Below are 26,624 nucleotides of genomic sequence, written 5' to 3' on the forward strand. Positions count from 1 at the left end.
CTTATGTACAAAGTGGCTAAGGGCCAAGCTAAACAACCAATGGAAAGTCCGTAATCGGGCCCATAGGCCTTTCATTGCTTTTCTGCACGGCAGTGCGAGTCCGTCCGTCGGGACGGGGTTACGTTTTGACGTGGGCTACGATAATGTGGTCCGGGTGTGATGAAACCGAACTGGCACGACCCATCGGGCAAACCGTGGAACTGGAAACGAGGCCAATGTTCAAAAACATCATGCCGTTTTGCCCAAGACGTACCGGTGGAGCTGAATATGATCCAGCCCGAAAAAATTCTCGGCAGTGTTACGTTACGGTTGGGTGGGCAGCAGGCGTTGCGATAGGCGGATCTGATTAGATGTTTGGTGGCTGTACATGTTCCGAGGCGGGAATCTGATTAGATGAGCCGTCCGTGTGAAAAATCTGATTAGATTACCCGCGAACGTCTCAGGAAAATACTTCTTCGCGTAACACCCACAACACTACAGCATATGTCAGAAATAGTGACCACATGGAAGCGGCTATGGAATACGTCGATCTCTCAGGGTTCTAATCAGCCTTGCAGCTCTCATTATTTGCTGTCGATCTATCCCTATGCACGTCACTACGTATCGGTGGACAACCAAAACAAAATCAACCTGCTTGCTGTTCCGACCTCATCCGGCCCTGTAAACCTTGGCAGCCACAAGCGGGGCCGGCCACAAGCGGGGCCGGCCATATTGTACGATCTCGCTTAGACTCGCATTTCATCACACGCAATCTCCCATCACCGCAAGGTCCTGCAGTGGGTTATTGATTGGACTAAGCCACTCGTAAGGTCGGCACTTACTGCCTATTGGAGATGCTGATCCATTTCTAGTTTTGGTTGTGGAGGTCTCGGCTGACAGACCTGGTCACTCTCCGGAGATCTAGCGCAATGTCGCCAACGCCTGGGTCAAATCCGAAACATTGGGCGGGCCTTCCAAAGAAACACGAAACGTGAATTTCACCGTCAGAGTACTGTGGTAATTACCGTACATGTAATAGCCCAAACAGGAACCCCAACTGCCGATCTCGGCTTAAACTATACCACTGGCCATGTAATTCCTGTCGCCTCGCGGTAAGCCCACCTGTGGGGATTTAATTTTGGCTATATAACGTAAACCCTACCTCGTAAGCTAGGTAGCTCTAGCTCGTGCAACGCCACATTGAATCCCACGGTAATCCAACCTTCCCTCTCGATATCGAAGCGCGCCAGATCCCCAGCCGGGCCGTGGTCAGGATGGGATTCATATCTGCTGAGAGCGTGAATGGCATTACCGAGAGCAATGTCTCTCTGGTCAATCCTACCAAGGCGGATCGCGACGGATTTCGGTCTTTCGAAGTCGCAGGTTTCGCTTCTGAGACGCCCACATCGACGGGCATGAGAGAGGTGATTGTGCTGGCATCCTGGCTCCTCGTTCTTTTGCGCATCCAGGAAGACGGGCGCGTTTCCTTCGACTGGACTTATAAAGGTCAAGAAGATGGAGTTAAGCTGGAGCCAGTGAACAGTCTGTTCTCAGATCAAGTAATGCCAAATCTACAAAGTAATATCAGAGACGTTGCGACCGCAATTTCCCGCCAGATTGAAAAGGTCACATCGAGACCGCGTTCTCCTTCCTCGCTCATCTTGAGCACCAGCTCTCTGTCGCAGACATCTGAGCCCAAGGACGAAGTGAGTATATTGTCCCTCTGCCCACCCATTCGACCCTACAAATACCTGACAGTAGATGAAAGGGCGTTCTGCATCTCGAAATTTGCTTCAATCAAGACCGTCTCAAAATTCGACCAGTATGGCAGAGCAACAATATTTTGCCTTATACAGTAAGGCGCCACATCGAAACACTGGTCGATACTGTCAAGGCCTATATTTCGAACTCCGATGCCCCCGTCGAAGACAGTATTCGCCCGAGCGAACATGATTTGGACCATCTCTGGGGCCTGAATTACGAATTACCTCCATACCATGACTTTTGTATGCACGAAGTGTTTTCAGGAGTGGCACAAAAATTTCCCGAGAAAGAGGCCATTTCATCGTGGGATGGCAGCTTGACCTACGGCCAAATCAACCGCTACTCTTCATTCTTAGCAAAATCACTTCAAGATTCGGGTGTCGCACTGCGTGACTTTATCCCGGTGTGCTTCGAGAAATCACGATGGACGATTGTTGCCGTGCTTGCGGTGATGAAAGCAGGAGGAACCCTCGTCATGATGGACCCGACGCTCCCGCTGGCGCGTCTCCAGAATATGGCAAAGCAAGTCGGCTCGAAGACAATGCTATCATCTCGCATGCAATATGATCTTTCGATGGAGATTTTGCCAAAAGGAAAGCATTTCGTTGTAGAGGAAGACGCATACGCGCACCTCTCAACCTCGGAAGCTCTGCCTGAACTCCCAACTGTCCCGTCAACTACGTTGATGTACCTTATCTTCACATCTGGCAGCACGGGTAATCCCAAGGGAGTCAAGATCTCCCACGGAACTTATACGAGCAGTGCCTTCCCTCGAGCAAAGGCAGTTGGATATAATGAGAACTCCCGCGTCCTCGATTTTGCGTCCTACGCTTTCGACGTTAGCATTGACAGCATGCTTTTGACTTTGGCTAACGGTGGCTGTCTGTGTATTCCTTCCGACGAAGACCGACTCAACGACATCAATGAAGTGATTCGCAAAATGAAGATCAACTATGCTGGCATCACCCCTTCGGTAGCCCGTATCCTGGAGCCGGATGTTATTTCATCCCTCGAAGGCCTTGGTCTTGGAGGTGAAGCGGCCTCGGCAAGAGACGTTACGATCTGGGGCCAGGACACTAGAATTATCATTGGCTATGGTCCTTGCGAGTGCACTATCGGATGCAATGTCAACAGTAGCGCTGCTACTGGAAGAAACTATGTCTCTATTGGTGAAGGCAACGGTGCCTCCATCTGGATTGTCGATCCCAATGACCACGAACGACTTATGCCAGTTGGTGCTGTTGGCGAATTGCTTGTTGAGGGCCCCATTGTCGGACAGGGGTACCTGAACGACCCTGAGAAGACCGCTGCGGCCTTCATCGAAGACCCATCATGGCTTGTTGCAGGCCACAAGGGCTACCCTGGTCGCCGGGGCCGTCTCTACAAAACCGGTGACCTTGGAAAATATGATCCTGATGGTTCAGCAGGCATTGTGTTTGCTGGCAGAAAAGATACCCAAGTCAAGCTTCGTGGACAACGCGTTGAGCTGGGCGAAATCGAGAGCCAGCTTCAGGGCCGACTGCCATCTGGTATCACCGTGATCGCAGAGGTAATTTCGCCTCAGGGGTGTGGAGGGCAGGCTACATTGGTGGCGTTTGTTGCATCTCAGTCTATGAAGGAAGATGTAAATACGGAACTTGTTTCTGTCCCAATGGATGAGCTCCGTGACACACTATCCGAGGCCGACGCAGAAATTGCCAAAGTTTTGCCGCGATACATGGTTCCCGCCGCGTATATTCCAGTGAATTATATGCCGACTCTCATTTCAGGCAAGACCGATCGCAAGCGCCTTCGGCAACTCGGAACTACCGTTGATCTGCGACAGTTGGATCAAGGGACGACAAACGATACTTCCCGGCCACTGAACGAACTTGAGCTGCGACTGCGACAGGCCTGGAGTGAGATATTGAAAATTGACCCCGAGTCAATTCGCCCCGAAGGCAACTTCTTCGCCCTCGGCGGTGACTCCTTGGGAGCAATGAAACTGGTGTCTGTCTGCAGAGCTCAAGGGCTTGATCTCTCCGTCACCGGCACCTTTGGAAATCCCACACTCTCGGCGATGGCTGAAGTTGTTCGCACTATTGATTCAGAGGCACCGACCGAGACAGCAGCATTCTCCATGATTTCTCAGTCCGTTAAGAGCGCCTGTCTCGAAGCTTCGCAAATTTGTGGAGCGGACCCGTCAGCCGTCGAAGATATATATCCTTGCACGCCTACGCAGGAGTCTCTGTTTACCTTTTCGCTCAAGTCCGTTCAAGGCTACGTTGCCCAGCGGATTTCCCTTATTCCATCGCATATCAACATCGACGCCTGGAAAAAGGCATGGGCGGATGTCGTTGCGGCAAGCCCTATATTGCGCACTCGCGTGGCTCAGCTTCAAGAACCAGGTCTCCAGCAAGTGGTCTTGAAGGAGTCTATCTCTTGGAGACATTCCTCTGATTTGGCCCAGTACTTAGAAAACGACCGCAATGAAAAGATGCATCTTGGCGAGAGCCTCGCTCGTTACGCAATTGTCAATGATTTAACTGACGGCAAGCAATACATGGTCTGGACCATTCACCACGTTGTTTATGACGGATGGTCGGAGCCATTGATCCTTGAAAAGGTCCAAAACTCATTGAATGGTCAGACCATCGAGACGCAGACACAGATGAGAGACTTTGTCAAGTTTTTCCGTGACACGGACGAAGTCGCCATGCAAGAGTTCTGGCGTCGAGAGTTGAAGGGTGCCGTTGGACCTCAGTTCCCTCGCCTGCCGTACCGAGACTACTTGCCAACCCCAAGTGGATTTGCTGAGCATCATATTCCATTCGAGATGGCTGCTGTATCTCCCTTTACTCTGGCCACATTGATCAGAGGTGCATGGGCCCTTGTGGCATCTCAATACATCGGAAGCGACGATGTTGTCTTTGGCGAAACACTTACAGGTCGTGACGTCCAGCTGCCTGGTGTTGAGAATGTCCTCGGCCCGCTGAATGCAACCATCCCTATTCGTATCCATGTCAATCGAAAGAGCTCCGTTAAGTCCTACCTCCAGAGCGTGCAACAGACCATCTTGGCTCGCACGCCTTACCAACACATGGGAATGCAGTTCATTCGAAAGGTCAGCCGAGATGCTCAGCACGCATGTGAGGCAGGTACGGGCTTGGTTATCCAACCTGAACCAGAGTATGAGGTCAGCGAGCTTGGTTTCCAGCAGGGAGATCCTGCGCGCGAGGCTCTCCATTTCAATCCATACCCTCTCATGCTGGCATGCGGGATCCGGAAGGGAGGTTTCAGAGTCTGTGCAAGCTTTGACACTGGCTTGATCAAAGAGCCTCAGATGAAGCGCATCCTTGTTCAGTTGGAGATGGCTCTCCTGCAGTTAAACAAGGACATGGCTAGAGGAATTGACCAGATATCCTGTCTACCGGAGGTGGAGCTGAATCAGATTTGGCGATTGAACGAGCTCCCGCCTTTGTCTCTAGATGAAGTATCCGGAAAGCTTCGTGCTAACGCGACCACCAAGCAGGGTTCAATATATCCTAAGGCAATGGTGCCTTGGGTGTGTGATCCACGGAATCCCGGATTGCTGTTACCCATCGGTTGTGCCGGTGAGCTTTGGCTTGAAAGTGCTCAAAGGCATTTGGGTGAGACTATTGAGTCTCCCATTTGGCTTGCATCCGGAAGCTCCGAAGTTGCTGGCCGCTTTGGAAAAGTCCAATCGACAGGCGATATTGTTCAGTTGCAAGAAGACGGCAGTCTGATATTCCTCGGCCGTAAGGAGAACATTGTCCCCGTTCAAGGACATGCAGTGGATATGACAGAATTTGAAAAACAGTTTGCACGACACCTCCCGGCATCTACTCGTGCTGCTGCTACCATTTCCAAGTTCTCGTCCGACCCAGAACTGATTATCTTCATTGAGAAACAATATTCCAAGGAAGAGAGTGTTCATGTCATGTCGGCCGATCAAGATATTTCTGACGAGTCAGACTCCCACCAAAGCTTCGAAGCAACTATCTGCTCAGCCATTCCTATTAGTCTTGCAACGGCTATCAAGAAGCTCGACAAGTTTATTCACGACGATCTTCCTTCTCACATGGTCCCTTCTGCATACGTTGTGGTTGCGGAGATGCCAACTTCAAAGGGACAGATTGACCACAACCAGTTGAGTCAGATTGCCTCCAAAGTTCCCCAGAGGCTTCTCGGGGAGCTTAGGGAGGGCTTCAAAGATGCATGGAAGAAGATCTCTACACAGGCTAGCTTATCTGCTTCGGAAAGCATTCTCCAAGCTGCTTGGGCCAAGATCCTTGGACTCGGCCTTGATCAAATTGATGTCGATGACAACTTTTTCCGACTGGGTGGTGACTCTGTTCTCGCAATGAAGCTCGCCTCCACTCTCCGATCACAGGGACACACCTTGTCAGTCGCCGATATTTTCCAGCACATGCGCCTGGGTGATGCAGCACGGGTTTTGAAGGTCGGTCAAACGGCTGCGGCAAAGACCGAAACTTACAAGCCATTATCCACTCTGGGCTCACTCAACAAAGAGCAATTTTTGTCCGAGATTGTTGTGCCAAAGCTTGGAAATCCGTCCTGGTCTATTCAAGATGTGTGTCTGGCGACAGATTCTCAGGCCGTCGATGTCAAAGGAACCATCCAGGCACCCCGTTCGGCCGTGCAATACACGATATTGTACTTCAACAAGGGCATCTATCGCAAGCAGCTGCTCCGTGCATGTAGCGATCTCGTCAAAACTCACGATATTCTGCGCACCGTATTTATCGAGGACGACTCGACCTTCTTTCAAGTTGTCTTGAGTGATTTAGATGTTCCCGTGGCCATGCATACCGCGGACAAGGATCTCGAACAGTTCGTCACCGAGCTCTGCGCAAAGGAGACAGAATCAGACTTCCGTCTCGGATCACCTTTCCTCAAAATGCACCATATCGAGGACGAGAATGACCGGGAATGTCTTGTTTTGGGTCTATCTCACGCTCAGTACGACGGAATGTCTCTTCCCAGGTTGTTGCAGGACCTAGAGACCCTGTACACTGGAGGAAAGGTTGCCGACTTCGAACCTTTCTCCTCATACGTGGCTTGGGCTGCCGACGAAAGCGTCCAGACCAAAGCAGTCACTTACTGGCGCAATCTCCTGGATGGCTCATCTCTGTCAGTTCTCCCGGGAACAACAACTCAACCTGGGGACAAGGGAACATTCCAGACAAAGGTTGTCGACAACTTCCGGCCCCTGGAAGAAATCACCATCGCAAATATTCTCTCCGCGGCATGGGCACTCCTCCTGGCTCGCCGTCTCCAGAAGCCGGATGTGACATTCGGCAGCGTCACTTCAGGCCGCATGTCCAATCTTCCAAATGCGGAGAATATCATGGGTCCATGCTACCAGCTGACTCCGATCCGAGTTCCCTTCCAGAGCCAGTGGAGAGGCATTGATCTCTTGAAATTTGTCCAGAAACAGAGCGCCCAATCTGCTTCTTATGACTTCCTCGGTTTCAAGAAGATTTCCAGCCAGTGCACACAGTGGCCGTCAGAGGCGGCCTACTTCGACTCTCTTGTTCACCACCAGGACTGGGATGATTTCGATACCATGTGTTTTGCTGGTGGATCCTGCAAGGTGGATATTTCGAGCCCGCATGGTGACTCTCCGTATCCCTTCAAGGTTGTTTCTTTCGTCAAGGATGAGAAGATGCATGTTGGTGTTGTTGGAAGTGAAAGAGACTCGGCTTTCGCGGGCTCCGTTCTTGATGAGCTAGCTGCCATTGTTGAGGAGCTTTCGACGTACCATGGAGGTACTTTGTTGAGCGGCCAGTTCTTTTAAATGGTGAAATGAGCGAGTTAGCTTCTACATACCTCAACGAGAAGTTGGGGAGGAAAGGGGCTTCCTTGCCATCCTACTTAGCTAGTGCGACATGTTTTCAGTTATAGATTATTTTGATATTACTATTCATATTGATACCTATTTGCTCTTCAGTCACGTTTCAGATTTTTTTTATCTACTTAGATACCTTTTCCTGCTGAGATAGCCCCAGCAGCTATGTTTTGATGTGTGGAAAACATGGGCTTCGCGACATCTGCATTCAAAGATTAAAATCGGACCCAAGTTTCAAAAACGCACTACTATGTGTATAGGTTTGAACAGTGTCAAAATGGGAATCTAATTTTGAATTAAATATGGATATAAAGCCAAAAATAAAAATCTATAAACAATTTTTATCAGGTCGCCACCGTCTGGTGCATGACATTTGCGCGATAGCTATCGGACCTGTCTAACAACTCTTCGTGGGAACCTGAATCGACACACTTGCCAGCTTCGATCAAGAAGATGGTGTCCGCCTTTCTGATGGTATGCAAGCGATGAGCAATAGCGACGACCGTAATGCCACGAGCAGCCTTCTCAAGACCATCCTGCAACAACTTCTCTGACTCGGCGTCCAGAGCACTAGTTGACTCGTCGAGAATCAAGAGCTTGGGCTGCCGAACAAGTGCCCGAGCAATCGACAAACGTTGCTTCTGACCTCCAGAGAACTGGCTTCCATTAGGACCGCACATAGTGTCGTAGCCATCAGGCAATCCGGCAATGACATCGTGGATGTTGGCAAGCTTGCAGGCCTCTTCGATCTCCTCCTGGCTCGCTTCGTGGCCTGGCTTAGCCCCGAGGCCGATGTTGAACCTCACGCTTCCCTCAAAGAGAACACTCTCTTGGGGCACCAAGGCGATCGAGTCACGGAAGGCCACGTCGCGGTGCTTCGTGACATCGACACCATCGATGATGATCGAGCCGCTCTCTGGTTTGTATAGGCGCTCGACGAGGGAGATGATTGTCGATTTACCAGCGCCACTGGGGCCAACAAGGGCGCAGAACTTTCCTGGCTTGATATCAAGGGTCAATCCGGTCAACACCTTAATATCAGGGCGAGCAGGGTATGAGAATTGGACATCACGGAACTGGACGCTAGACGCAGTGTTGCCGGACAAAGCGGGCTTGGGCTCGCTGGTGGCCTCGACATCTTTCTCTGCCGAGGACCCCTTGAATGAGCGACTAGTGACATGGCCGTGCATTCCATCGGATCCAATTTCGATCAAACCCAAGATTCTGGCCATTGCGTTTCTGGCACTGGAGAGCTCAGGCGCCAGGGCAAACATTTGACTCCACAGAAGCGCACTGACAAGAAGGGAGAACACCACAATCAGGAATTGAGTCTGAGTATAGCTGCCGTTTATGATCTGCTTGGCTCCCCACCAGTACGCCAGTGCGTTCACACAGTTACCCAGGAAATAGGTGATAGCCTGCCAGAGACTTGCTTGCACAGTGACTTTCAGCGTCTCCTGGCGAGGGCCCTTCAAGGATCGCCGGTAGGTGATGAGGGTCTCCTCTTCCAACGACAGCGATGCAATCGTTTTGATAGACTTGATCGCTTCAGTGCCAATGTCCACGGACTTGGTGTATGCTGTTTCGTGCTTTTCCTCAAACTTTCCGAGAACCATGAGCTCCATCAAACCAGCTCCAAGGAGCAGCGGGACTAGAGACAAGCAAACCAAGGCAATCTTCCAAGCAATAATATGTGTCAAGATAATCGCGGCGATGAGGTTGACGCTAATAGAGAACAGCGAGCCAATGATAGATCCACTCAGCCCAGCAAGAGCATTACCATCACGGGTGATGTAAGAAAGAAGTAGAGCCGGAGTCCGGTTCTTCGACTGATGCCACTGAAGATCCTGCTCAAACAGCGCACGGAAGGACAGAACTCGAGCCGAGTACACGACCTTCTCAGAGACCCAGCCAAATCCAGCCCAGCTGGCGATATTGGCAAAGAATTCGATGATTGCGAGAACAAAGAACATCAAACCAAAAAAGTCACCACGGCTGCGAATGCTAGCGGCGCCCTTGCAGGGATTCAAACTTCCAACAGTGTTTCCGAAAATCACGGCTTCTCCAGAGAATGCACCTCCGACGATAGCTGCACCGAGTAGCGCGAGGAAAACCATGACCAGGTGTGGGCGCAGAGCTGGTGCATATCCCTTTGCAAGTGCCCACAGAGACTTCTTGGGGGTTTCGGGTTCATCTTCCTCTTCGGGGGTTTCCTCGGAAGCAGGGTGTTCGGTTGTGGAGATTTGGGTTTCTTCGGCCTTTCCAAGGTTGTTGTCGTTAGAAAAGCTGGCCTTCTCCATGTCGGTATCAGTCAGAGAGGCCTGGTCAGACTTGGTGATGCTGTCTTTGCTGGACGCGGTATCATTCTTTCCAGGCGCAGATCCAAGAGTTTGCAACTTGACCAGGTCGGCGTATGAGCCGTCTTTGGCCATCAATGTAGAATGATCTCCCTGCTCCAGGATGTTGCCCTTGTGCATGACAACGATGTTATCCGCGTTCGTGATGGTCGATAGACGATGAGCAATGGTGACGACAGTACGTCCACTTGTGATGTTGTTGATAGCCTTTTGAATACGCTGTTCACTTCGAGAATCCAGAGAAGCAGTGGCCTCATCCAGAATGAGAACCGCGGGATCTTTCACAAGAGCACGAGCAAGCGACACACGCTGCTTCTGGCCACCGCTGATCAAACGTCCACTCGAGCCAACGCTCGTACCATATCCATGCTGCAGCTTAACGATGAATCCGTCGGCATCTGCGAGTCTGGCAGCATGTTGAACCAGATTGACAATTTCGAGCATAATCGGACCACGGGCTTCCGCCGCAGCCATAAGATCCTTGCCTTCTGTCAGTTCTCTCGCCAATTCCTCGAGTTCAGTACCCAGGAGGGTCTCCTTCAGATGTGCGTGACTAGCCTTGCTCGAGTTGATCAAACCATGGGCAATGTTCTCCAGCAGTGAACGGTCAAGCAAAGAAGGCTCTTGCTGCACAAGACTGAGGAAGCCTCTCAAGTCACGGACGTTGATATCACGGAGCTCACGCCCATCAAAAGTAATCTGACCATCTGTCGGATCGTACAGTCTCGTGACCAGACTAGCAACTGTTGACTTGCCACTTCCAGAAAGACCAACAAGAGCAGTATGCTTCTTGGCGGGCAGGCTCAAATTGATCTTATCCAGAACGGTAATTTCCGGTCTCGAGGCATAAGCGAACGAAACATTATGGAACTCAAAGCCACCCTCTGCTTCTGTGAGGCGAAGACCAGATGTAGTGGTACCATCAATCAGGGACTCCCGATCGAGATCTTCGCGCAATTTATCGTAGGAGGCAGTAGCTTGCATAAATAAATGGATAAACGGTGCGACTTGACTCAATGTCAAAGTGGCTGTCGTTGTGTTAGTGGAAGTATGGGATTTAAAGAGCTCAGCCAGACATACCTTCAATCAAAACGAAGATGACAGTGAACACAGCACCAACAGTGACACCAGCTGTACCATTTTGCACGGCATCGGCTACCTTCTGACTTCCCTGCCAGAATGCCAGACCGTTTGCTCCATAAGCGATGAAGTATAGGATACCAGATTGGATGCCAACCGCGGTGGCCTTCTTCAAGCCTTCATGTTCCGACAACTTGAGGGCACCAGAAAACTTATCCTCCAAGCGAGCATTTGCCCCAAAGGCTTGCACGACGACAATGTTGTTAAGACCCTCGGAAGCGATCGATGCAGCCGAAGCGGCATAGTCTGACATGAGTCCAGAATATTTCTCAATATAGTGGCTTCCGACAAATGACATGATAAAATAGGCCGGGATCAGGGAAATCAGAATGGTCGCAAGCTCCCAATCCTTGATGAAAGCCACGATATATGCAGTGACGAAGAAAGAAAAGCTGGACAGAACGATACCCGCTTTCTCAGATGTACCGGATCGAATTGTCTGGATATCGCTGCTAAGTCGGGAGGCGACCTCACCAGGAGGTAGCTCGTCAAAGTGTGATGGTTCCTGTCGGAGCAAGTTTGACAAATACTTCTCGCGCAGTCTCTGTGAGAGTCGAGCGCCGTACATGGTCCAGCATGTTAAGTGGGCGTAGATCAAAACGAATTGAGCAATGGCAAGATAGAAGATAAGGAGGATCTCATGGTCGATGCTTGACTGATAGCCAGCGTCGGAGCTCGAGGATCTGTCGTCATTGCATGTCACGGAGTTGAAATCGTTCAGAAGTTGACCGAAAATAATTCCAATAAGAGGAAATGGGACTCCAGATGCGATTGAGCACGCGATACCACATACTAGCATGCAAATGTCGCTTTTTGACGGATTGGCAGCCAAGAGCAAGCGGGGATAGCCCGCAAGCTTCTTGAAGATGGCCATGGTGACTGAGGATGTCGGAACCTTGTGGATGTCACAGCCTAGAGTTGCGAAAACCCCGGGGCCGGTTTGCCGGTCACGGACTAGCTTCTCGATAGCGCTGCGCTAGGGGACAGAGGCTGTCTTGCCTCAGAAAATGCGTCCCTATATTGCCAGAGCTTCGGGAAGTCTGGTCAACGGCTATGGGGGCCGAAAGGTTGAAACTGACAAAGTTAATATGTGCAGTCTGCAGGAAGAAAAATTCAAGATGCCCCTGGAAATAGCCAAGAACGGTCTAGGAATCTGCCGACATCGCTTTGATCTGAAGTCTTGGAATTCCGAATCAGATAAAAAGCCCCCACTCGCTTGAAGAAAAAGTGAATCATTCAGGAGACCGAACTTATCTGATTTCCCACTGCGGAACCCTAAATTACCCTATTACGAACGTGTGGCGTATTGTACGGAAGTACGAAACATACGTAAATCCACAGTACACAGAACCGTAAACACGGCTAAAGCAAATCGGGCAATTTCCTCGACGCATCGCAACAAGGATTCTTGGGTAATGCGAGGCCAAGGAAAGTAAAAAAGGCGTATCCACAAAAGGACGCGCTGCAACCCCGTCGGCGGTATTTTCCGCCGTCAGTTGTTACGATGCCAGCGTCCTATGCATTCCCAGCCAATTAATATGTTAATATGGAGCCTCGGAGTTCAGATAAAAGTTTTCCCCTCCAGTAAGAACGGCGTTACGCGGCTTTACTATGGATAGACACGAGACAAATTCTTCTTGGCGGATGGGAAACGGATCAGATAACTTTGAACAGGGGTACCGGGGTTACAATGATGTCTAAGTGGCCCCGCTTCCCATTCACTCGAAATCATTAGACTCCGCAGGAGGCCCATGCGCAGCAATTAATTCTTCTGGTAGCTAGTTGTCGACCAGGAAATTCTCCGAGGTCCCACTCCCATCCGAGTCCATTCGGAACCGAGCGCAGAACCGTATAACGAAACAGGGTAATGATGTTCAACCCCCTCCCATGGTCCAAGTGGAATGGTCTTGGCCTTGAATGACGAGTTCTGCTCACTCTGCTCCCGTTATATCCGAAGGCTCCATTTTGTTGAATTAACGAGGAAGAAGGTGTGATACCTTATATTCACGATCTATTTTGCATTCCCGCGGCTACCCAGGTATATGTTTTAGCCGTATCGTAGTACAAAGGATGAAGCCCTTCATGAGCTTCAGAGCTTAGCGTTCCAAGCTGCGCGGTCCGCGGACTCCAAGGGCCGCTCTCGTCCGTCCCAGAAGAGTGGGCACAGCTGGAACCATTTCTCTCGGCTGCAGACTGAGTGAACCGAGCGCTTGTGGCCCAGATCGACGTATTTGCCAATTGTGAGACCCTGGGAGTTTTCGTAGGAAAGGATGGTGGCGCCGGTGGCTTTGGGCTCGCCCACCACATTGATTGTTCGTGGATCATCCAGGAAACAATAGTGTATGCAGCTGGAGTACCATGCGTTGACCCGGTGCGCTCCCCGGAATGACGCGTCCCCAACGAGCGAGTGACGGCCGCGGTCGTAGTCGTGAGCATCATAATGGGCCCCATAGTGATCCTCCTAAACCTGCGGTGTCAGCACGAATCAATACGAGATGGCGGAAAACCTCAGCTGGAATTTACCTTTGCCCAGTATAGCTCGTAATAAGAGAAGCGGTTGTTATCGAAGCGTCCGAATAAGCAAAGGACGTGGGGGTTAAAGTGCAGTTTGCGGAGGTACTCCTGGTGCTGGTCTAGAGTGCCGGTTTCGTTCCATCCCTTGGCAACACGAGGATCGTTTTGCCATGTGTTGAAAAGCTTCAGGTGCTCCTCATTCTGCCAGTTTACCACCTCGAGGGAAAAGTGCTCGTTGATCTCGGGGATGTAACGACTGTAGGCGATCGATCCAGCATGTGGCTTGGGCCGGCGAGTCGGATGCCGCGTATATACGCGCTCCTCGGGGAAGTTATTTGTGATCTGATAATTCTCCGGCATGATCGGGTACTGTGCCAAAGATTGCCGCAGAGAGCCATCTGTACCATCTCCAACAACCCAGATTGGGCGCGGGCCTGTTGGGGAGGCCGCACCCTGCCAGAAGGCATTGCGAAGAATCAAAATTTCCTCGGTTTCCCAAGTCGCCTTCAGCTTCGAATCCCAGGGCCTCGGGTGCTCAATGCCTAGGCCAGTAACGAGGAGCTCCTGCCTGATGACATCCTTGTCCGCGCCGCTCAGGGTAAGTCTGAAATACTCATATGTCGGATGAGCGAGGTAGATCGCATGGACCACATTCCAGATCTGGCCCAGGGAAGGAGTAGTGTTGTTACCCCACTGGAATACAGTCGACGGGCTTCGGCACGCTCGTGCCCAAGGAGTGTTATCAGATTCCGGTGGGCAAGTATCTTTGGCCGGCAAAGATAAGTCGAACCACGATAGCAAATCGGAGTGAAGGGATTGGGGCAACGGCGATCCTTCTGACGGCTGGCTCTCCAATGTCAAGACCAGCTTGGATGGAGTAGTCTCGGCAGCGGCCTGCACTCGGTACGCAGTCAGAAATGGGTGCGGTAGCTTGACCGGAGGATATTTCTGTGCAGGTGTAGAAGGCATTGTGAAGTGTAGCAACGTGCGTTGTTTGAGGAAATAGGTAAAAAGCAGCTTCTGCAGCTTCAAAAAGTAGTTAATACAGGGAGCCACAGACGGCCGGGGAAAGAAGGTTACTGAAGAAGTGGTGACAAGGTGCAAGGGAATGGACCCTAATCTATTATAGCTTCTTGTCTCAGATTATGTGGCGACGAGTAAAGGACCAGTCTCGGTATCTGCTGCCTAGATGGACCAACAGTGTGCCATCAACGGTACCTCCGATCCGTTTACGATCATTCCGTCCAAGAACTGGCGTCGTAAGATTTTTCGACAAGCGAAGGAACCAAAAAGGCTAGGGTGGGTCAAGGTCCTATTTTATAAGCGGGGCCTCTGAGCCGAGGATGAAGAAATACCCCAGTCATACCGACATTACAGGGCGAGGTTGGAGAAACCCGTGAATACGATACGTATTTCCGAAAAATGAATCCTCAATTGCCCTACAGGATATAAGACACTGCAATTATCTGCCCAATCCCTAGTCCATATTGCACCTTCCTCGCGTGGCTGCCTGCCGAACCCACCATGTCTCTACGATCTAGACCCCAGAACTTCCAGCACTTTAATGTCTCCTTTCCCCACGAGCGAGTTGTCCAGGTGACTTTGACACGGACAGAAAAACTCAATTCCATCACCAAAGCTACCAGCCGAGAGATCCAAGAGATCTGGGAACTCTTCGATCAGGATGAAAGCCTATGGGTTGGGATCATTACTGGCTCCGGAAGAGCTTTCTGTACTGGTGCTGATCTTCACGGTATGCCTCACCTCAAGCTCCATGTCTAGTTATAGTTCCGGTTTTTGAGTACTATAACTGACGAGTGTCTATACGAACAGAGTGGAATGAGATGAACAAATCCGGCATCGTCAACGACATGTCAGCACCGGGCCTTGCCGGACTACCCCGCCGGAGGGGTAAGAAGCCGATTATCGCAGCCGTCAATGGCATTTGCATGGGCGGCGGATTTGAGATGGTGGCGAATTGCGATCTCGTAATAGCATCCTCGTCCGCAATCTTCTCTCTTCCCGAAATCAAGCGCGGGATCGTGCCGGTGGCAGGATGCCTTCCACGGCTAACTCAAACGATTGGGCTACATCGTACCACGGATCTTGTACTAACGGGAAGGAACGTGAGCGCCCAGACTCTGTATGAATGGGGACTCGTCTCTCGAGTGGTGGATTCGCCGGATGATGTTGCGCAGGCCGCTCTACAGGTTGCTCAAGCAATGTGCCAAAACAGCCCCGACGCTCTCATTGTCGGCCGGGAAGGGATTCGACTTAGCTGGGAATCAGGCAGCGTGGAAGATGCCGTATCGACGCTAGCGGATGCATGGTATCCTCGATTGGTCGCTGGTCGCAATTTCGCCGAAGGTATCCAAGCGTTTGTGGAGAAACGAGCACCAAATTGGATCAATTCCAAGCTGTGAGCGGATGACTATGCACGGGTTTCCATAAAAGAAAATTTTCATCAAATTTAATCAGATCCCCTTGTCCAGGCGTACCCGAGCACGTACCTAAGTAGAGTTTTTGTGGCGTCCCCGTGGATGAGGTTGTGTGGGGCGGTTTCATTATCAGATGTTTCGGTGTGTCGCTGCGGTGGATTGGGTACCTGCCCTTTCTGGTTGCCAGTCCGAGAAACTGAAATGCCCCAAGATCTCTCCGCACATGCTCAGTCTTTGGTGACTGCACCCCTACACTGATTTGTCCTGAGTTCTTTTTGCGGTATCCCTTGTTCCATTGCCAGCTCTCCGACCACCAACAGCCCCATTAGAGTTCAGTGGGATGAAAGCTTATCTGATATCCGGCGTTCCAAGGTTGATGATGGATCTCGGATCAGATAATATAGGACCTCCACCGGCACGACGACATTTCAAGCCACGTGTGTATAACGGTGGGTGGTAAAGTACGAGCCGTATGTATCGTATTGAATACGGTGTGGTATGTTTCCGAGTTTACCTCAGCAATCACGGACCATCAGAGCGAGCCCTAAAAAGTCCGGGCATCTCGAGGGTACATCAGGGAAGTACGTAACTCTAGCCCTAGAGGTTTTTAGAAAACGTTATGTGTCGTAATGAGTTAGGTAACCACAACGGGTGATTCCGAACGGATCTCTCGGAGCTGATCTGGGCTGATCAAAGCCGGCTGCTTTGACCCGAAAGTGGTCCTGGAGGCTGAACAAGATCCGATAATTCCCAGTTTTTATTTTGTTATTTTTTCTCTCGGCGCGATATCCCTGCGTTTTTTGCGCGAGAGCCGAGAAAATTCCATTTCTTGTGGCGGACAAGCTCCACAGGTTATTTCCCGGCCGCCAAGAGAAGCTTGAAAGGGACGAATACGAAGCTTGATGTGGATGAAGTACCGACACACCATCCTGTATTAGGCATAGAACACACTCGATTCTCGCTAGATAAGATCACATAGAACATCTGATTAGATCGAGCCATCGGCCTAGCCGGTTTTCTCCTAGTCATCCTCCACCCCCAGTGGAGCTCCGGTGGATTTGCCCACCTTGGCCAGCGCATCTTACAAGAGAAAAGATTTTCCTTTTGGTGAAACAAGCAAATCAAAGACGAGTCCAAGCCAAACTCCCCGTTTTGGTCCGCATGTCTGTGCGGCGTATGCTTTTTTTCGATTTTTGGCCCAAGACACCCGACTTCGGTCCTTCCGTTCTATAAGGGCACAGGTTTCCCTGGCTATCTTTGCTTGTTTGAGTTCAACTTTCAATCCTTCAACCTCATAGTCAATCATCATGGGGATTCGCCCTTTGATTCGAAGAGGCCGAGCGGTCTTCCGTCGTGTCAAGGTCGACCAGGACGAGTCTATCAGCAGCTCGGTCGACAACGATGTCGCCAGAACTACCGTTGAGCCGGAAAAGATCCACGATAGAGAAAATCAGACAGCTCCCATGGACCCCGAAGCGCCCGTTGCGAACAATGGTGCTGAACTGCCCGGTGTGCCATATGATGAGCTTCAAACCGGTGTAAAGGATATGGAAGCCCTTGCGACGAATTGGTCAAAGGGAGCCTTGATCGCAGTTTTCATCAAGTATGTCAATTTCTGGGTGCCGGGCTGTTCCATCAAGTTAGCTAACACAATGCCTTGTTAGCATCTGGTTCCTCTACTTCGTCTATGCTTTCGTCTCGTCGGTCAACGGCAGCTTGTCTAGCTACGTCGCGAGTTCTTTCAAGCTACACTCACTGTCCAATCTTCCCACTCAACTATCCGATGCTTTCTCGGCTGCCTGTTTCATTCCGATGGCCAAGGTCATGGACACTTGGGGCCGTGCCCAAGGATTTGCCCTGATGGTGGTCTGCGCCACTGTCGGTTTGATTCTCATGGCATCTTGCGACAGCTTTGCCATCTACTGCGCTGGCAACGTCTTCTACAATATGGGCTTCACCGGCATGGAATATTGTGTCGATGTTATCACCGCCGATCTGTCCCAACTGAAGAACCGAGGATTGGCCTACGCCTTCACATCCTCACCGTATATTATCACCGCATTTGCCGGCCCCAAGGTCGCAAACGAGTTCTACTACGACATCAGCTGGCGATGGGGTTACGGTTGCTGGGCAATCATCTTCCCCTTCGTTGCTGCTCCGTTGTTCTTCGTCCTGAAATATAACCTTGACCAGGCCAAGAAGAACGGCCTTATTGTCAGGGAGCCAAGCGGGCGGACTCTCATCCAAAGCATTGTGCATTGGACTCTCGAGTTCGATTGTAAGTCTTCCGATGGCTTGAACTATATAATCCCGCGCGAAAGAGGAAATGCTGACCTTCGTATCCAATAGTCATCGGTGTCTTCTTATTTACTGCTGGGCTCCTCTTGTTCGAGCTGCCATTTGACATCGCAAGTCAAGCTCCGAACGGCTGGGGTACGGGTTATATCATCGCTATGATTGTGGTCGGATTCTCGATGCTCTTCATCTTTGCCCTCTACGAGCAATTCATCGCCCCTAAGCCTTTGCTCAGCATTGCCTTCCTCACAAACCGGACCGTCATTGGTGCCTGTCTTCTGGATGCGACCTACCAGCTCTCCAACTACTGTTGGAGTCTCTACTTCCAGAACTTCCTGCAGGTGGTCAATAATTTGACCATTGCCACTTCCGGATACGTTGTCAACACCTTCGACGTGGTCTCTGGTGTTCTTCTCCTGATTGTCGGTTGGGCGATTCGTAAGACTGGCCGTTTCAGGTGGCTCCTGTACATCTCCGTGCCCCTGTATATCTTTGCCCAGGGCTTGATGATCTACTTCCGCCGTCCCGATCAGAACATTGGCTATCAAGTCATGTGTCAAATTTTCATCTCCATGGGTGGCTCGGTCTTCATCATTGTCGAGCAGATCTCCATCTTGGCCGCTGTGGACCATCAACATGTCGCTGCTGCACTTGCTTTGCTGAATGTTGTTGGCACCATCGGTGACTCGGCCGGTATCACCATCTCCACGGCGATCTGGACAAACACATTCTACCCGGCTCTGCAACGAAATCTCCCGGAGTCTGCCATGCCCAACATCGATAACATCTACGAGGAAATCACAGAGCAGCTCAGTTACCCCGTCGGAAGTGCTGCAAGACTCGCTATCCAGAATGCTTACTCCTACGCCCAGGTGAGAATGCTTTCTGCTGGATTGGGCGTCATGGGTCTGGGAATCATCTGGACTTTCGTGATCAAGGATATCAACCTCAAGAAGATCCAACAGGTCCACGGTGTGATTTTCTAAGATACTGTGGTAACCATAGACTTGTCGAAGGTATTTCTGCATTCTTCGGTTGTATCTTTCTTAGTTTTGGTGTACCTCGTTTCGTCAGGTTCCTCACCATCTTCTAGATTTCCCCAATCAAGGCCATCACCACCCAGAAGTCTCTGTTTCCCTCTTTGTGTTTATCTATTTTCTCACACGCACACACACACCTTGCAGTGTAGATTGATTTCCGCTCTGGGTTATCCACGAAAAGTTCAAAATAATAATATACCCTCGATTTTCCTGGTCCATGGACTTGGGTCATGTCCCGTTCTTTAGTGCTGACTTCTACTTTTACATACAATCGGAAAAACTCGTAATCTATGTTGAATCATGGTATTTGGCCGATCTCGGATGCATGCGGTGGTGTATCGGCCAAATAAAGCTTGGAATCTTGCAAGGCCCAGGTGAGAGCTGCGACGAGACCAAATATATAGACAGGCCCACTTCTCTTTGTTCTCATTGTCATTATCTTTATTCAAACTCAAATTCAGTAAACTCACAGTTTGATCAACATTTGCCATGAAGGTCTTCAATCTGGTCCCTACTGCTGGCCTCGTGGCTTTCGCCAACGCAGTTACGCTGCTAGTTGACCTCCGATGTCGTTGATAACAGCCACCTTATGGAAAAGCGCTGCTGTGGAAATCTGTTATTCTCGCTAAACTTTGATTGCTCTCCACCTTGAAATGGCTTTCTCATAATTCATGGCTGATTTAAAATGTCAATTCAGCCGGTTCTACTTGCACCTCCGCTTCACAGTGCTGCAGCAACGCATGTGCTGCCATGATAGTCATGAAGTTCTTCAAGCACTGTCTTTGAAGACTTCTTCCTCGTTCTAGGTAATATAAATTCTGCCTCCTCTACTATAAGCACATGATATCTAAGAGAGAGTCAAGTTTGAGTCCAACTTTCAATCCTGCGCGTAAACACTGGAGACGTTCCAAAGCTTTCTCACTCTTGACACTCGGTGTTTACTTTTTGTCCTTCATCTTTCATGCGCCTAAGCTCTTTATACCCGTGGACAATACTTTGACCTTCTCCTCCTAGGCTTCTTTGTACACTCGTTTCCACGCATGGTCATCCTTTTCGCCTTCACATATCATCAACAAATTCAGGTACGCTCATATTTTCTCACTTTGGAGAACTGGCCAGTTCCGTCCTGGTTTCTCTAAGTGCTCTTCCCTCTCGGCGCATCTGGACCAAACAACAAGCTCACAGTATTGCCAGGACGTATTTCAGTCAACATGGACCTCTGGCCCTGTGGGCGTCTCTCAGCATGGGATGGCGATTCATCCAGCTTCATTCCAGATCCAACAATTAGTGCCAGCACCCTGGCTCGCCTGGTGGAACAGTATCCTATCGCTGATTTTGGCAGAATCCGTACCTTCAGTCATACGCAAACAGAAGAGTTTATGAGATGGCCTTTTCCAGCACAAGCACGTCTGCCCGACCTCGGCGTCTACCTGGCACTGAAGACCCTGTCTGTGTCAGAGCGTTCCAGCCGCTATCCCGTTGACTTTGACTGGTGTGGAAACATTCGAGTGAGTCGGAAGCCATGCGGAGAACCTGTCATCGTGCAGGCATATGGCTTGCTTTGGATTGCTGTCTGGAGGCGGTCAATCATCTTGTGCGGTGAAGACTTGGGGACACGCCATGGCTGGATAATCAAACCGACGCCTTCCTCGGAACTTGAGCCCGCCTTCTATGCAGGCATCATCCTCCTTCCCTCGGACTATCAGGGACGCCAGTATGTGGAGTTTCTGCGATTGGACTACGGCCGCTCTGCCAACATCCAATGGAATCAACAGGTCACTGAGCTCAATGCCCATACCGACTTTACACGCGGCTGGGATGAGAAAGTTCTCGAGCTCACTGACGCTTACACTCCGCGAGTCCAAGTCATGCGGACCATTCCCGGTTTTCGTGTCACCGCTGTCAACCCCATCGTGGATATTGACTGTAGCCATGCCCCCGTTTCTCGTATCCCGAACCACGCTGCGCTGCTGAATTTGCCATGGCAAGCCGATTCCTGGTCATCACACCCAAGACTTGATACTTGGTCCTTTGACCCTCGCCTCCAGAGACCGTTCAATCCGCTCCCGGTCCAGTTGATAACCACCCGCTACGACTTGAACAGGATTCGTCATTACCGCCCCTATGACGACTGGCTTGTGTTGTTTGCTGAAATTATGTGCCGGGTGAAACCCGGACCTGAGCAGTCTGCGTTTCAGGCCGTCGGAAAGGCTATCGTTCATCGTCGCGAGCTTGCCGTCTTTTTTCCTGATTCATCAGGAGGTTCCACGATGCTCTATTCTAAGCAGAGATCCCTTGACGGACGGGGTGGTATGCGAATCCTTCAGTTTATGGAAACTTTGAATGATGCCCAGCAGAAAGTTGGCAAGCTCGGAGACACCCGTTTCGCGAATATCCTTGCCCACTTCCTTTGCGCTATGCAGGTTCCGTGCCTCTCGATCAAGCCCATTCCACTGGCCACCGTGCGAGAGCTCGCTGGTTATCTGAGCCTTTCATCATCTACGTTCACCTATGAGAATTTCTTAGCCTACCTCAGAAGCTCCCTTCGTCATCCTCGTTCGTGAACGTAGGTCTGTGCCTGTGTGTCAATTCTCATCAGCGATATTTTTGCTGTTGGGTGCTTCGTCTTGATCGTTTGTATTGCCCTAGAACTGTAGCGATCTAGGGCATCTGTACTCATTTCTTTCGGCCCTTGTGTTCTTTCTCTTCTGACTGCTCTATTCTCTATCGCCCGACTGAGATAAAAATGGCAATTCATAATTCCAAAAAAGAATCGTTGCCATGTTATTGCGAAACGTGAGCCATACTTGCGTCGAAATTTATCTGACTAGACCCCAAGTTGTGTGAATGAAACACCAAATTAACCCATGTGCATACTATACGCTCCTGACGCGCGTGTGGGGAATAAAACTGGGCCGGATTCTCCTACTCCATTCGAAGCGCATGGAGAGAGATACGTAAGGCCCGTCTGCCCTTGTTCGAAAGACCAAAGTATAACGGAGCTAGTAATGTAGAGCTGGAGCGAACTTGAAGGTGTGCGCGATAGTTTCATATTATCCCGGGGAATGACTGCCGGGTCACCCTCACACTGTTCAAAATTCTCCTTGATAAGAAGTAATTTCTGTCATTTGCCACGCCAATGGGATAAATGTGCCAGAATGTAGCGTGATTGCGATCTCGGCGAGGATCCAAAATCCGAGACGCGAATATGCAGGGTTGCCCGAGCACTCAAGCTGGCGGGTGGAGACGCGTGCTGGGAACTCAGGGATAAAACACGCCCAGACTCTCTGAAACCCGGTCTCCATCGAGACGTCTGCCTAAAGCAAGATCCAGCACGCGGGTTGAGAGGATCGGCACATTCTCCGACGCGAGGCTGTTGGGATCCACTCCCTGAACCTTCCGAACGGGGCGTCGAGCTCCTTCATTCCTTCTAGAGCCTTGACATCTGTCCCTGAATCTCCGATCACTAGTCGCCTATATTATGCATGCCGACCGCTCTGGAGTCGGCCTATCTCTATAATGCTGCAGCTCCTACGCTTAATTGAAGATTGCGCGCGGTGAAGGGGGCTGGGGGCGAAAATCACGTCAGGGCAAGCGAGTCGGTTTGGAGCAAAAACACGACTGGAGCTCAATCCTGGCAACCCAGTCTGACTGGTGCTCGAACCGGTCTAGATTGCCAATTGGATCCGTAAGTCCGGGTTGTGGCCCTTAACGCGTCCACAGGCGCGTAGTGCATGATCGTCTGCGGGCTTATCTGATCGTGATTCAGCTCGGCAGTGGATCCCCATTACGTCGGGCTGAAAACTCGGGGCTCGGACGCGTCTGTCAAAGCGCGTGTTGTTGATCTGTTTCATTGCTTTCATTTTGAATCTTCGAGCTCGCCATACAAGACATATACCCTAGGTAGCTGGCCAAATGCTCGTAAGTAAGGTAGTAGAATCTAAGATGGGGAAATCGCCCCATAATCGATAGTTAAGGACCTGCATACTGGAGGCCTAGGGGACCAGGCCCTGTCGAATGCCCGTCGAGGGGCCTACCGCAGGCACGGCCATGGATCGACTGCCCTAGCGTCGGACGTTGCTGGAAATCCAGTGGCATGAGAATTCCAAGCCCGCGACTTCCCCTTTGAGACGACGCGCCTTGCGTCCTGACTAAAACCCGTCGCGCGGTCACGTGGCCAGTGACCGCGCTAAAAGATTCACGCCCGCCAACTACTTAATCGATTCTTCTTCCCTCCCAGCTCCCACATTCCTTCTTCCCCTTCAAGCCTCTTGACATTTTGTTTTTCTCTGTGACTGTCTTGCAATTGTCCTCTGCCATCAGTCCTCAAACACACTTCTTAATGGCCGCCCAAGTCACCCCCTCGAAGCAGGTACGTGATGTCACGACTGTCGCCTCACGCGCCAGACGCGTCGTGAAGAAACATATCACTGACTCGTACCCATCTATAGGCTGCTTCCTCCCTCGAGAACCTCAAGATGAGCGACTCACCCGTTAAGAAGCTCGATTTCGAGTCCGCCGGCAAGGAAAACGTCGCGTCTTTCAAGCCCACCGACGCGACTGTCGACAAGATGGGCGACAAGATCGTTGAGGTCCCCAAGGTCGCTCCTGGTATCAAGGAGGCCGAGGCCAACGAGCCCCTCCTCCAGGAGAACCCCCACCGTTTCGTCTTGTTCCCCATCAAGTACCACGAGGTTAGTCACGTCGCCGACGCGTCCGTGTGCACGCGTAAAGTGGCGTGGACGCTAAGCACCCACGCATTCATCCATCTGGAGAGCACATGGCTAACAATGGCTTCTCTGCATTGACAGATCTGGCAAATGTACAAGAAGGCCGAGGCGTCCTTCTGGACCGCCGAAGAGATTGATCTGTCCAAGGATCTGCACGACTGGCACAACCGCCTGAATGATGACGAGCGCTACTTCATCTCCCACGTCCTTGCCTTCTTCGCTGCCTCCGATGGCATTGTCAACGAGAACCTGGTTGAGCGTTTCAGTGGAGAGGTCCAGGTCCCCGAGGCCCGCTGCTTCTACGGCTTCCAGATCATGATGGAGAACATCCACTCCGAGACCTACTCTCTGCTCATTGACACCTACATCAAGGAGCCCAAGCAGCGCGCCTATCTCTTCGACGCTATTGACACCAGTATGTTTCCCCACACTTGGTCTCATTGACACACGGACTGACATAGCTTCCCTAGTTCCCTGCATTGCCAAAAAGGCCGAGTGGGCCATCAGGTGGATTAATGACCGCGACTCTACCTTCGCTCAGCGTCTGGTTGCCTTCGCTTGCGTTGAGGGTATCTTCTTCTCTGGTTCCTTTGCCTCTATCTTCTGGCTCAAGAAGCGTGGCTTGATGCCTGGCCTGACCTTCTCCAACGAGCTGATCTCGCGTGACGAGGGCATGCACACTGACTTCGCCTGCTTGCTATTCTCTCACCTTAACAACCGCCCCAGCCCCCAGATGGTCGAGGACATCATCATCGAGGCCGTCGGCATTGAGCAGGAGTTCTTGTCTGACGCTCTGCCCTGCGCTCTCCTCGGAATGAACGCCAAGCTGATGTGCCAGTACATTGAGTTCGTCGCCGACCGCCTCCTGGTCGCTCTCGGCAACAAGAAATACTACAACGCTACCAACCCCTTCGACTTCATGGAGTCCATCTCCCTGGCTGGCAAGACCAACTTCTTCGAGAAGCGTGTCGGTGACTACCAGAAGGCCGGTGTCATGGCCTCCACCAAGAAGGAGACCAGCACCGATGGCGAGCAGAGCTCTGGCAACGACGGCCTCAACTTCGACGAGGACTTCTAAGCTGTTACCGTCTCTTCCCTCCCCTCTCCCCCATTTGTTTTATACCCTGAGCTGTGGGGCTCGCCTCACGCCGTTTTCCACATGATATCACGCTGTTCTTTTTCTTTTTGTGCTTTTATTGATTGACGGATCTTTTCAAGGCTACGCATGGGCTTGGCGTTCTTTTCTTCCCTTCTTGGTCTGTCCTAGACTCATGCCATGGTGTCTGATATGGGATGGATGGCGGATATGTGTATTTAGATGTTAAAATCACTTGCTTAGTGTATAATGCTCCCTTTGGCTTCACCGTGTCTTCGTAACATAGTTCCTATTTTATGCAGCTGTAAGGTAATCATGTCTTTCTTCTAACTTTGGCACTTCAACCCACAGCCAAATGCATTTCCACTGTCCATGGCACAGCCATCTATGAATAAAGTCTTTACCGAGATTCTTAGCCCAGAAACCCAACCATTAAGCACTCCTCATCGCTTCCCCTTCCCACCCTTCTTCTTCCCCTTCCCTCCTTGTGCTTGCTGCCCCTGCGGTTGCCCCTTACTCACCTCCTCGACAGCAGGCGCATCAACCATCTCCACATCCGCAGTCCCCGACACCCCCAAACTAGCCACGTCCGCCCCACTAGCAAGCTTCCCCAGCCCGGTCATCAGCCGGCTGACCTCGGCAGCCTTGTTCGTGCGGTACTTCAGGCAGATGCCTGCTTCGGCATTGAATGTCTTTAGCTCTAGCGCTGCGACGGGCGCTGTGCTGGTCTCTGTGGTTGCGTCGCCTTTGCGGGCGGCGGACTTGGCGCGGTGCGCCTTTTCTGAGGGGCGTTCGCTTGGGAAGCTGTATTTTGTTGTGATGCGCTGGTTGGCTTGTTAGTCTGCGTCCTGATCGGGGTTATGTAGCGGGGAGGGGTGTGGCGGTGGGTTTGGATTGTGCTGTTGGGATTGGAGGCGGGCATTGGGCTTGGGCTTACCGAGTCAGGGTACGCTTCGAGGAGGAGGGCGGATTGCTCCAGGTATTCCTGGGAGGTGGTGAGGTAGGGCATCGTGGTGGGCGAGAGCCAGTCTCGCTTTTGTGATAGGTGTTGAGTCCGAGCGCGGGGTGGTGTGGATGGAATTCTGCGTAGTGGTGGTCTGTTCGGGCGGGTGTCGATGATGAAGAAGAGACCAAAGATTTATGTCGGTCTCGTTGGACTTGCTGAGAAATTGGCGAGGTAGGTGGCGGTTAAGGAAGTCCGGGGTGCGAAGATCGCAGTTATCAACGCCGGACTTTTTCCATGTCTTGGCACCGGCCACTCGCATCCGGGTTTTGTAGATCTAGACAACACAACTTACGTAGCGTTTTCAATTGTTCAATTCAACAAGTATTTGCACGTCTGCATTTTCATTCCATATCTTTGTATCCAAATATAGTACATAGTCGAGCAGAAAGTCCT

At 51.2% G+C, this 26,624-nt stretch overlaps 8 protein-coding genes across 8 annotated transcripts; 5 read left to right on the forward strand and 3 right to left on the reverse strand.

The window, feature by feature from the left end:
* Positions 1–1,253: 1,253 nt before the first annotated feature.
* On the forward strand, positions 1,254–7,564 carry sidD (nonribosomal peptide synthase SidD; the record flags this gene model as incomplete). Its single annotated transcript, XM_058447959.1, has 2 exons — positions 1,254–1,685; positions 1,748–7,564. The coding sequence occupies 2 exons, from the start codon at positions 1,254–1,256 to the stop codon at positions 7,562–7,564; spliced, it is 6,249 nt and encodes a 2,082-aa protein (XP_058313370.1).
* A 395-nt stretch (positions 7,565–7,959) lies between these two features.
* N7498_000897 (ABC transporter ATP-binding protein) lies at positions 7,960–11,986 on the reverse strand (the record flags this gene model as incomplete). The annotated part of the gene is made up of 2 exons (XM_058447960.1): positions 7,960–11,000; positions 11,053–11,986. 2 exons carry the CDS (start codon positions 11,984–11,986, stop codon positions 7,960–7,962), a joined length of 3,975 nt encoding a protein of 1,324 aa, XP_058313371.1.
* A 1,215-nt stretch (positions 11,987–13,201) lies between these two features.
* N7498_000898 (GNAT family N-acetyltransferase) lies at positions 13,202–14,595 on the reverse strand (the record flags this gene model as incomplete). The annotated part of the gene is made up of 2 exons (XM_058447961.1): positions 13,202–13,573; positions 13,636–14,595. 2 exons carry the CDS (start codon positions 14,593–14,595, stop codon positions 13,202–13,204), a joined length of 1,332 nt encoding a protein of 443 aa, XP_058313372.1.
* A 555-nt stretch (positions 14,596–15,150) lies between these two features.
* On the forward strand, positions 15,151–16,049 carry sidH (enoyl-CoA hydratase/isomerase family protein; the record flags this gene model as incomplete). Its single annotated transcript, XM_058447962.1, has 2 exons — positions 15,151–15,379; positions 15,460–16,049. The coding sequence occupies 2 exons, from the start codon at positions 15,151–15,153 to the stop codon at positions 16,047–16,049; spliced, it is 819 nt and encodes a 272-aa protein (XP_058313373.1).
* Positions 16,050–17,371: 1,322 nt separating this feature from the next.
* Positions 17,372–19,345, forward strand: mirD (putative MFS siderophore iron transporter; the record flags this gene model as incomplete). The annotated part of the gene is made up of 3 exons (XM_058447963.1): positions 17,372–17,667; positions 17,729–18,342; positions 18,414–19,345. 3 exons carry the CDS (start codon positions 17,372–17,374, stop codon positions 19,343–19,345), a joined length of 1,842 nt encoding a protein of 613 aa, XP_058313374.1.
* A 1,265-nt stretch (positions 19,346–20,610) lies between these two features.
* On the forward strand, positions 20,611–21,963 carry N7498_000901 (uncharacterized protein; the record flags this gene model as incomplete). Its single annotated transcript, XM_058447964.1, has 1 exon — positions 20,611–21,963. The coding sequence occupies one exon, from the start codon at positions 20,611–20,613 to the stop codon at positions 21,961–21,963; it is 1,353 nt and encodes a 450-aa protein (XP_058313375.1).
* A 1,778-nt stretch (positions 21,964–23,741) lies between these two features.
* N7498_000902 (ribonucleotide-diphosphate reductase subunit RNR2) lies at positions 23,742–25,207 on the forward strand (the record flags this gene model as incomplete). The annotated part of the gene is made up of 4 exons (XM_058447965.1): positions 23,742–23,771; positions 23,851–24,093; positions 24,211–24,544; positions 24,600–25,207. 4 exons carry the CDS (start codon positions 23,742–23,744, stop codon positions 25,205–25,207), a joined length of 1,215 nt encoding a protein of 404 aa, XP_058313376.1.
* Positions 25,208–25,668: 461 nt separating this feature from the next.
* N7498_000903 (SRP9/SRP21 family protein) lies at positions 25,669–26,336 on the reverse strand (the record flags this gene model as incomplete). The annotated part of the gene is made up of 2 exons (XM_058447966.1): positions 26,163–26,336; positions 25,669–26,049 (listed from the first exon to the last, which is right to left on the reverse strand). Exons 1-2 carry the CDS (start codon positions 26,232–26,234, stop codon positions 25,669–25,671), a joined length of 453 nt encoding a protein of 150 aa, XP_058313377.1. The 5' UTR covers positions 26,235–26,336.
* Positions 26,337–26,624: the final 288 nt, after the last annotated feature.

The sequence above is a fragment of the Penicillium cinerascens genome (genome assembly GCF_028974065.1).
Source record: "Penicillium cinerascens strain IBT 15544 chromosome Unknown contig_16_segment0_segment0, whole genome shotgun sequence".
NCBI lineage: Eukaryota > Fungi > Ascomycota > Eurotiomycetes > Eurotiales > Aspergillaceae > Penicillium > Penicillium cinerascens.